Raw genomic sequence first — 12,116 nt, 5'->3', positions numbered from 1 at the left:
TGAAATTCCATCTACCCTCTGCTCCGTTTTAGAATTCATTTATATAATTAACTTTATAAACAACGGCAAAAAGAAAATATAAATATTTACATTAAAGAACAAATACTTGATGCAATAGTTTGTTAGATATTTTTGTTTGTTTTTTAGAGTTTTTAAAATTAATATTTTTTTTTTTGGTTGTTGTTTTTATTTATTTATTTATTTATTTATTTATTTATTTATTTATTTATTTATATATTTATTTATTCATTTATTTATTTATAAATTATTATTATTTTTATTTTTTTTGGTAAGTATTTTACAACCAAAGTGAATAGGATTAGGTTGTGAATATAGAACAAAACTAGACATAAAGACGTCAAAAGTGAAATTCACAGGAACTTTATCCCACTAACTAGTAAGTATAATCCCCTACTGTCTGTCAATCATGATGGAAAGTGATGAGTCAGGGAGGTAAAGAAAGATGGTGGACACAGATACAACAGGGACTGAAAAGACAATATACGATTCTTACACTCTTGCTTTTTGGAATTCTGGACATGTTCCCAACCGCTGCACAGGCTTGTGAGTGCGTGTTGGGAACAAAGTTTGAATTCCAAAACGCAAGAGTGTAATAATAATTGCACTATATGAAAGCTCCAGGTTTTTTATATTTTTTAATACAACAACAGGCATAGTTTTAATGTAAATCATCGATATGTGTGTTGGTTTTGATTTGTTTTTTTTTTTCATTCTTTTTTTTTTTTCCTTTACTTGTTTGGCAGAGTTTGTGATAATTTCCGACCATATCAGTGCCTTCAACATTTGCCCTTGAATTATATGCATAAGAAAATGTTATAAGTACAAAATATCAGCAGGTTTTCATCAACATCAGCACTTATATGAGAGATTAGTACATTAGATATATATATATATATGAGAGAGAGAGAGAGAGAGAGAGAGAGAGAGAGAGAGAGAGAGAGAGAGAGAGAGAGAGAGGAGAGAGAGAGAGAGAGAGAGAGAGAAGAGAAGAGAGAGAGAGAGAGAGAGGAGAGGAGAGAGAGAGAGAGAGAGAGAGAGAGAGAGAGAGAGAGAGAGAGAGAGAGAGAGATGTTAGTGGGGTAATTATAGGAATCAATTTAATTATCTTTGGATTATCGGATCTCAGCCTGATAAATTCAATATCAAACACTTCTTTTTGGAAAAAAAAATCACAAAATACTGCATTAGACGTTTACATTAATTGTCTAAAGCACTTGGATATGATGTTTATATGCAAAAGCAATCAATCTGAATACAATACGTTTCTTATATAAATATTTCTTACATATATATGGCCACAAGTATTCTATGATCACCGTCATCATCATCATCATCAACAACAACATCAACATCAACAACAACAACAACATAAAGAGGATTGGTTGTAATTGAAATGTTACATCGAGATAGTTTGAAATATCATGGTTATCTTTTACCAATCTCTCCATGTAAAGCTGGAAATTTAGTATGACAATGTTTTTGTTTTTAAGGGTTTTACGGCGCTTGCAACACATTTAGGTTATATTAGCGCCAGTAAAAAGGAAGAAAATGGGATAGTAAAAAGTTCTAGAATTACAAATAAAGCACCCAAGAAAAAGTAAGACATAGGGGAACTGGGAACAAATAGGGATCAGATGTAGATTCTAAGAGCACACTATCAAAGTACTTAGTTTGAGATCACCTATAAGTCCTATCCGGACACAAGCACAAAATCCAACAAAGAGGAATACACTCAAATGCTTACATTATAAATTCAAAATAACAAATATTATAATACATAACAGAGAGATTATTTACAAGGAAAAAATATCATCTCCCAAAACAATAACTATGCATTTGACTGTTTCCCTCCCAGCTAGGACTCCGGCCAGGGCCAGGACAAAACCAAGTAATCTCATTCCAAGACAAAGACAGAAAACATGTTGGAAAACAGATATAAGGGGATAGAAGAGACAGTATGTACCTCCCTGCCCACTATGGGAGGTCAGGAACCCCACCCAGTTAGTATGACAAGTAAAGATTGGAGTCAGTATATAAAAATTGCTCAATGTAAAATTAAATGGAAAAGCACTGCTACATTAAGGACAGATAAATCTTAAATAGGTTTAGATTTGGTAATTAATCATGGTGATACATGAGTGAAAATCAGTCTTGATTGGGATTTGACTCTAGGAGTGAATAAATCATGAAATGTTCTTCTTAGAGAACAATTATAGTGCGTCAATCTGTTAAAAAGAGGCCATATCCTTAAATAAATTACAAGACTTTTTATTGAGAAATTCATGGATTATTTGATAGCTATATAATTTTCTCTTGCAGATCCATCGGAAGCATAATTTTCTTAATTTATGGAATTTCTTAAAGAGTTAGATTGGTTTCAATGTACTGTTGTAATCTTATATGTATGGAAGACATAACTTATCTGTGCAAAGTTCATATTCTAATCTTCCTCTCCATACATACCGACTGACTCAGTTCAGACTGAGCATTATTATTGATGTTGCATATCCAACAACATAACATTCATAGTACCTTTCTGATAGTTTGTAGTGGATCTTTAAAGGTCTCAATATCATTCAGAAGCTTGGTGCCAGGGTATAATTTGTTCAAGAAACGGAATGTATTTGGGGAAAATGAGAAAAGATCACTGTAGACATAAGATGAAGGAACAATTTGATACACCGACTGGAATAAATAAATTGACCATACTCTCATTTCTTGAATGAAAGTCAATGTAAATTATTATCTTTCAATCATCTTAGGAAGCAAGACTGGGACCAACCAGAAAGAAGGACATGCACAGCAAGAACTTTTTTTCGTTCATAAGTTTTATCATTATCACATAATCACAATGCGCATGGACAGATGCATCATTATGAACATTTTCTCACGACTTCCTTATTCATGACTTGATCCATAGACGTTGCGATTGATTGTCTTTTCAAGAAGACAGTCTTTCTCTCCATTTGTGTCACTTTCTGTACCAATGTCTTTGACGATTGTTGACTCTATTTTCTTTGCTTTTTTGTACTGGCAAAAAATAATAGAAGGAAAAAAAAATTATATCAAAATATTATTATTAAGTCAATATCAAAATTTCAATAACATAAAAGAGCCGTTGATTGTTCATAAATACAAACAGATGATTATTTGACCAACCAACATCAAAATAGCTTTATATTATTATACCATGACCAATGGCATCTTATTTTCAGTCTGTTGTCACATCCCTATATCATATTTCATTTGCTCTGTGATAGAATTACTTATATTGTAAGATGGTCTGTAGTTTATGGATAGCTTCCAGACAGTTTGGCAATACGTTGTGTTTTAGTTGAGTCATTGGCGAACTACAAAGAGGCTGGCCAGTGACTTAAAAAAGCCAAATTGGCAACCCTGTAGTGGGGTAGCCTGTGGTAACTTCAAACAAATTGAAACTACAAGAAAAGGAAGATCGTCATGTGTGCTGTCTCTTAAACTTTAAATACAGAAACGGTCATACAGTAAAACCAGTTAAACCGAAACTCAAGGGATTAGATATTCTATTTCAGTTTAAACTTTATTCAGTTTAACAGTGAAAAAGTTACCAGGATTCTCAAGGGGCATTATTATCCCACTGTTATTATTCATCCCACTGTCACACACTATGTATCGCATCAATTCTTCAACTTTGTGACTTTCTGGTTGAATAGTGTAGCTGGATGTACTCGTGTGTGTTTGTGTGTGTGTGTGTGTGCGTGCACAAATGAGCATAGTGGTAGTAGGTACCAAAGAGCCATACGTTGGGTGAGAGCCATAGTTTTGTAACTCCAATGCCATCTTTATTTAGCTTATCAATAGATGAATGGATTTGTTCTTACCTTATGATACCAATATCCAGATAAGAAGAGAGCTATTAACAACAGCACTGCTCCGATACCAATAATAAATGCTCTCACATACATCATGGTTTCTAAAAGATGCTGGATTCCATCCCTGAAATTTCCCATATTCTCATCATCTATGACTGAAAGCTGTTTGGGCAATGGACAAAATATTTTAAAATGAATAAAACTGCGTGTTGGATCAGTAAATGTGTAAATGAAATTTATTGCAAAATACAGCTCCTTACATTTACATGGATTGTCAGAAGCTGGTGCCTTGGCATTTTGAGAGGGAATAAATGATTATCCAATGGAGCAATTTAGCCTAATGCCTCTGTACTATTGAATTTTTAAAATCACTACGGAGAAGTAAGGTATCCAGACGTGTACAGTATGCACTACAAATTAAACAGGGTGAAAAATTTTTTGAAATGTCAAATTGAATTTTAATCAATTGCACATATTTTTGTAAAGATCTTTTTTTTCCAAAATTTGAAAAGTAATTCAAGATTCTGTGAAATTCAAGATTGCGGTGGTTTAATCTTTTAAAATTTCACCAAGAAAGGTTCAAATGCTGGGTAATTTTCATATCATAATAATTAATGAATCAACTTACCCCATCAATCCAAATGATTGGTAGATATGAAAGAGGCAATCTTTTAAAAGCACTGCAATAGAAAGAATAAAAAAGCTCTCATTAATTATTTTCAATTTCTATAATTAACAGCCTTCTAAATAATGACAAGTGCAGTCTACTAGCCTAGTCACCATGCAATCTGTGCAGTTCTTCAGGAGTTTCATAAACTTGATTTGCTTCTTTCTTACTCCGATTTACTTGAAAGAAATTACATTGAGAGATGTATATGGTCGCAGGTGATGCAGATGCTCTAATTGTTTTCTGATGGTTATTTGTACAAATAGCTTTTCAAACAATTTAAAGAAACTTCATCACTGCGTTTTCTTGTATGATGGACTTTGTATAAATTTTATAATTAATTCAGTGCCATTCTCATAGCAAACCTATCATATTTTGATTGGTCTATCTACCTTTGTGATTGACATATGGGGGCTACCTATTGTCACCTTGTCGCGATGCAATTGAGTGAAAACTATAGTGGATAGGTGCGATAGTGAATGAAGGTCATGTCATGTGGATCATTGCAACGTTGTCATTTGCAACGTTGTCATGAGAAAACAATAGCAGACAGATTGTGTGATGTTTACCAAATTTCAAGATTGAACCTTTAATAGATACACAACACAATTCGGCATTATAACCATATATGGATATTTAAGAAATGGTCCTTTGATGTTAACCGGCTTTCACTTTCAATTTTGTTTGCATAATATGTGGAAAGATTATGAAGAAGGTTTTGGTTGACAAATAAATTTTGAACAAATTTCGGACAAGAGTTTTAAATGTCGAGAGTGTTTCTCTGCATTTTATTCACTCACAAGAACGATCAACTATCCAGATGAATTTGAAACACTTCTACACCACTATCATCCCAACTGAGGAAGCTACTACAAAATTTTTGATGGATCAAGGCTTGTTGACAGATATCAACGAATGTGATCCTTGTCACAAGTGTGGTGAAACAATGAAACCGACCAGGAAAGACATAAGGCTGGAGCTGTATGGCCTACCAAAAACATTGGTGAATAGATTACAGTTGATGCAAAATGAAGCTGCTCGCATAGCTACAAGGACAAAGCCCTGGGACCATATTAAACCAGTCCTGAAGTCACTACACTGGCTTCCAATAGAGAAAAGAATATTACACAAATTGCATGTTTTGCTTACAGTTGCATTCATCATACATCACCTGAATACCTTGAATGCCTTGTAAGGGAATAGAAACCATCTCGAGCTCTGCTATCTACCAGCTCCTTGCTAATGGAGAAAAACATCCCAAGAACAAAGTTTGTTGAGCGTGGTTTTGCATTTTCGGCTCCAACCGTATGGAATTATTTACCACAAAAAACCTGAATGTGTGAAAGTCTGCCAGTCTTCAAACGGCATCTAAAAACCAATCTTTTTCGTTCTGCTTACCGTGTTTCTATGTAAAATTTGAAAAAGATAATATGTGTGTGACACATGTGATGATTTTGTAGTCGAATGAATGAACTTGTGTGATAATAAAAAACTATTGTAAGGCACCTCGGAGCACATTTTGTGGATATATTATAATAATAATAATATAATAATTAATATTAATAATAATAATATAAATAATAATAATAAAAATAATATAATAATAATAATAATATAAATAATGAGGCTTATATAGCAATATATAATTAGGTGTCAAAGCGCTTAAAGGTTAAAACCATTGGGAATACATCCAAACTACATTTAAAATACATTGAAATAATACTAATAATAATAATAATAATAATAATAATAATAATAATAATAATAATAATAATAATAATAATAATAATAATAATAATAATAATAATTTTTTTTAAATAAAAAATTTGTTTAATTATAATATAATAATAATAATAATAATAATAATAATAATAATAATAATAATAATAATAATAATAATAATTATACTAAAATTACATAAAAGTTAAATGAAGCAATGAATCTGAAGGCATCTACAGTTTATCCAGTTCTTATAGATGAGAACTGGTTTTATCAAATGGGCTGTACAGGAGAAAAATTAACATCCACCTGTAAATTAAACAAACAAAAAACAAACAAAAAAAACTGCCATGAACTTTTGGTAGAGGTTTGAATTTTTAATTTCTTTAGTGAAAAGTGATGAAGAATGCAAGCATCCAAGTCATAGAATCCCTGTTTAAGTCCAGGAGCATATTATTTCCTGCAAACTAATGTTTTGTTTATTCATCTTAACTACGCCACTACCACATTATCTCATTCATCTGTGGTGCTTCATTAATCCTGTTTTGTTGATAAAGGGGAAACCCGAAACATTCATTTGATCTGTTTTTGTAATTAAATTGAAGCTTACATTCAATTTCACATTATTATTTATTTCTTCGAGCTTTGAGCAGCAACATTTACATAAAGTGCGGAGAGGGGTAGTGTATCCATGTCTCATCAAGTGGTGATCATTAGTGCTTTGGAAGTCATCATTACATGCTTCAATCTTACGTCAAGGAAACAAAAATCTTGATGCACTATGTTTTGGTGTTTTTCAGCTGCTTTGATCCCATATTGTAGACATTTTTACAATAACCAACCACATCATGAATGATAATGTGGCCATACGACTTTTAAAATTTCAAAGCCAAAGCACATTAACAAATTACATGTCTCCTGGCCTTGAGGATAAGACCATTGATATATTGAATGTTCTAGTAATTGAATTGCACCCCGCTCTTTATTCATTTAGCTAGACATAGAACGTCACCTAATATCTAACTTTAAGCTGAGTAAAAAATTGTAAATTGTGAAAAGGACATTGGTCTGTCAACTTACGTAAAATGTTCATAAGCTTTCGTCTGTACATTGATTTGGTATCTTCTTGCACCTCTAATGGTCACACCCGTCAACTGAAAGTATTACAAGTTTTTATAATAGGATCACATTTTAGCAGCACATTATGTCGTTTAATCTAAAAAAACAAAGTAAAATTATTACAAGTTTTTACAATACGATCACATTTTAGCAGTACATTATGTCGTTTAACTAAAAAACAAGTAAATGATACAAGTCTTTACAATAGGATCACATTTACAGACATTATGTCGTTAACCTAAAACACAAGGAAATGACAAATCCATCAATGTAATGAACAAGAACACCCCCCCCCCCCCCCCCCCCAAAAAAAAAAAAAAAAGCTTGGATATAGGGTTTAAGTCACAAAATGAGCTCAAGGTGCTTGGGATGGGATTCAAATCAAACAGCAACATTCAATGTGTTGGACAATAAATGTGGCTTGCAACGTGCTATTACAATTTTATAAACAGGTACAACGTTGCCACGAGCCATGTTAACATTTTACACCTGGATATGGTTGAAAAAATGAGAAAAGAGCCTTGACAAAGAATTCAACTTTGAGCCATCCACAGCCAGAACTCAAACCCAGGATCTATAGGTCACAAGCCAAGTGTCATACCACTCGACCACCAATCAAAACAAATATAATATGTGAAATTTATATTTTCATTGATAAAGAAAGAAGGGAAATAAAAAATAAAATTTAGGTTTGTTATGATAACAAAAATAATATCAATGATAATCTTAAATGATTATAATTATCAGTATCACATAAGCAGCAGTAGAGGAATAATAAGCATCCAAATAATAAACATCATTATCGTCGTCATCATCACATCATTATTATTATCATTACTGTCATGAATCATTGTAGTTGTCTTCATCATCATCATTATCACCATCATATCATCATCATCAGTGTCATTGTCATCATCACCTTCATCATCATTTATTATCACGATCATTTCCCTGTCACTCCCAGTTTCCTCATCATTCTCACGATCATCGTCATTGTGATTGTCATAATCACCTTCATCATTATTATTTATTATGATTATTGTCATTGCTATCATCACCTTCATCATCACTATTTATTTTGATCATCGTCAATGTCATTGTCATTATCACCTTCATAACTATTATTTATCACGATCATCGTCATTGTTATCATCACCTTCATCACCATTATTTATCACAATCATTGTCATTATCACCTTCATCACCATTATTTATCACAATCATTGTCATTGTCATTATCACCTTCATCATTTATTTATTATGATGATTGTCAAGGCCATCCTCATCTTCCTCATCATTATCATGTCATCGTCATTGTTATTGTCATCATCATCTTCACCACCATTACCTCATAATAATTATCACCATCTCCATCCTTTACAATTCTAATTCAACTTCATAATAAACACCAGTCACTTTCTTACTGCATGAATATCATAAAATGGCTGATGTTTTTGAGGATCCGGATGGAGGCCCAAAACTTGTTGTTGGTAATAAGGATCTCCACCACAGAAATGAGGCATGGAAACATACATTGGAGCACCTGAGGAGAAGTATTGTACATCTCTAATACATTTATTTGAAACAGTCAAGCCACTAATTAGTATGCCAGCAGCTTAAAAGGAATGATACATCTGAGACTGAGTGTGATAGAATTATTTTGACACAAATTCTACTTGTTAATCAGAACACACAGTAATTCTTGAATCAATTCTAGAGCATCTTGAAACTTTTTTCTTTCAATTAACCTTTAAAAATGTCTCTATTTAAATAATTAATGATGGCATTATTGTTTATTCAAAATCAAGTGTGCCAATGAGTCACTTTCATTTCCTTGACTTCACAAATTGAGCGTCTTAAGGAGAAAAAAAAAATAATAACAGAGCAGGTAATCATGCAATTGGTTGTAAATTTTTGAATGACATGCCATGTTGGTGTAATTTTGTTGAAAACTCCATCAGAGCAGGTTTCTTTGTGTCTTTGATGAATGTTGTATGTCTAAGTGGCATGGGTGCTATCAAAGTATCGCACAAGTGTGTGGTCATAAGATGATCACCTGTTCTCTTTACACTTACATATGCCACCATAGCCACAAACACACTTGTTCTCTTTACAAGTGTTCTCTTTACACATGCCACCATAGCCACAATTGCATATAAAGTTGAATTTAATAATAAACAGATAGCATTATTTTAACACAAGGAACTGAAAGGAAGCTCTGTATTACTTTTGTTACAATTACTTAATTCTTACATTACTACAATTGCTATGACAGTGACGATATTTATGTAGTTGTGAAAGTGGTTTCCAATTATGAAGGCTATCCAAGGAATCTGTTAATTGGAACACTGCTTAGTTGCATGGGTTTTTGCATAACACTACTCATCCAAACACACAATAAACTTAATGTTCTTTTTTAATAGCAATAATCTTAAGTAAATTATATTAATTCTCTGAGACAATAGTCATTAAATAATTCAGCCTCTTTTTGGAGCCAATAATACTCAACGATAATAGTAACATGCACAGAATATGACCAAGGTACTGCTGTATGTATGAAATGATGCAAATGTGCAAATTGAAGCTATAAATCCAGAAGAAAATTGATGAAGATTAGTTGATGCTTCAGTAAGAAAAAATATTGATGATAGCTAACGTTTCAACATACAAACAATTCAATATTAAGTCAGGAAAAAGTTGAACAAAATAAATATTAAAATGATGCCATTATGGTCGTGGCCCTAATACCAAAAATTCAACCACTTTTACCACTTTCTGAGATCTTTTTCATTCAATACCTTTATTAAAATAAAAATAACGGAATATAATAAAAAAAGGTCTCAGTAACTGACAATACTAACATATTTTGGACACAGACCCGTTATCTGCTTATTAGTGCATTACAAACCAATTGAGAACCTGCACTCTTTGGCATTTTTGTTCACATCAATGACATAAGGTAGAACTGAAACTAAAATAGTTCTTTTTTTCTTCTCAAAGCTATAGTAAGACTGTAAACCTAAAGGGTAGCCCTATTCGTCCTTAAGGTCGAATAGCTTCAACCGTGGTTGCCGTACGTACGGACAAATCGTGTTGCTTGCACTATTCGTCCTTCACACTAAAGCTGGGCAATATTCCGTTTTTGCTTTTACTGAGCTGGATTCGAATCCACGTAATTATATGATATATCCGTATCGTCTTAAATGTTTCACAAACCCCACCTCCTCTGTTTGTGAGTCAAATAATCAGTTATGTGTGTTTTTTTTTTAGGTGTGTGTGTGTGTGTGTGTGTGTGTGTGTTAATTTCGTGGGGTTTTTTTGTTTGTTTTTTTCTTCTGGGATATGATTTTTATTCCAGAATGGTGATTGATTTCTTATAAGGAACAATTGTCGTGTTCTCCTATTGGTAAGTATCCAATTCAAATACCTGCACGAGAGTTTGGGTTGGCTAGGCACAGAGGAAGATTCGGCAGGTTTTCTTTGTTTTGGTTTCTTTTTTTTTTGTTTTTTTTTTTTTTTGGAGGGGGGGGGGGGGGAGTTGTTGTTTTGTTTTGTTTGCTGTTGTTTTTTTTGTTTTTTTTTTTTGGGGGGGGGGGTTATTGTTCTTTTTTATTTGTTTTCTCTTGTTGGTATTTTCCCTGCTTTTGTTTGATTTTGTGTGTGTGTGTGGTGTGTGTGTGTGTGTGTGTGTGTGTGTGTCTATTGTGTGTCTACGTGTGTTTTGCCTTTTTTACATTTTTTTTTCAATCTATAATAGTGGGTAACTCAGTAACTATTTGTTTTAAATGACTAGTATTCAATTTGTCAAAATATTATATTAGTCATAATAGTATAAGCAGCGCAAGAAAAAAAAAACAACACCAAATTTCTGTATCTGTTAAGAAGCAGTTTTATAAAAAAAATGTTATAATCTTGATAATTCAGTGAGTGCCATCAATAATAGCTTGAATTTAGCCAAAATTTTTGAACGATGTCGATACCTGTCCTTTAACTTCAGAAAATTTTGTTATAAGTTGTACAGTCTTGAGTAGACTAGCTGTATGACATAATGATAGATTTAATTCATGGCGAATTCAATGCGTTTTCAAATTGGCAGTAAACGAGGTAATTGTATAGACGGGATGGAATTTGGCGGCTTTACAACACGCAAATTAATTCCAAAGCCGAAAGCACAACCTCTGCATTTAAACTTATCTCCATAGACGATGTCAATATATTAAAGATTGATAAAGGACACTAATACCAAGTCCTCAATATTTTCAGTACTTCATTCGTTAGCTAATACTATTAAGTATTTGGTATCCACTTTTGCCCTGACGAGAAGTTAGAATGTCAACGGGCTGGGATTTAAAATGTCAACGGGTTGAAACTGGGTGAAATAGAATGATAAAGAACATAAAAGCCCAGTTCGGCCTAAGAACAATAACTTGCCTATGTTCTTAAACTCAGAACAAGGGGTAATGTTGTCAGGGGGTTGGGGTTGTTGTTTTGATCTGGGTATGGTCTGATAAAGTTACGATTACTGGCCAAAAACAAATTCCTAACTTTAGTTTAAAATTAAAAAATAGAAAGACGGAAATATATACATAATAAGATTGATAAATTTAAAACAATGGTTACAAGAAAAATAAATCCACGATTTTTCTCAATAATTCTGTACTCAAACAGCTTTGTATGCAAATGCTGTATTCCAGATGTGTAATTTGGCTTATCGCCACTCAAGGTGGTATTTCAATAGA

General features: G+C 32.7%; 1 protein-coding gene across 1 annotated transcript in view; it reads right to left on the bottom strand.

Moving 5' to 3' along the window:
- Positions 1-704: 704 nt before the first annotated feature.
- The window catches only part of LOC144971075 (scavenger receptor class B member 1-like), a 72,417-nt gene continuing 61,005 nt past the window's right edge, over positions 705-12,116 (bottom strand). Inside the window, exons 10-14 of the mRNA XM_078911420.1 lie at positions 8,802-8,920; positions 7,339-7,412; positions 4,501-4,552; positions 3,882-4,034; positions 705-3,051 (exon numbers count right to left, since the gene is read on the bottom strand). Of these exons, the coding sequence (XP_078767546.1) occupies positions 2,920-3,051; positions 3,882-4,034; positions 4,501-4,552; positions 7,339-7,412; positions 8,802-8,920 (530 nt within the window). The 3' untranslated portion in view covers positions 705-2,919. The remainder of the gene's footprint in view (positions 3,052-3,881; positions 4,035-4,500; positions 4,553-7,338; positions 7,413-8,801; positions 8,921-12,116) is intronic.

This window comes from Berghia stephanieae, chromosome 4 (genome assembly GCF_034508935.2).
Source record: "Berghia stephanieae isolate SIO BIC M18660-M18661 chromosome 4, UCSD_Bste_1.3, whole genome shotgun sequence".
In the NCBI taxonomy this organism is placed as follows: Eukaryota; Metazoa; Mollusca; class Gastropoda; order Nudibranchia; family Aeolidiidae; genus Berghia; species Berghia stephanieae.
Note: the sequence above shows the minus strand (reverse complement) of the source record. Positions and strands in the feature narration are given on the sequence as shown.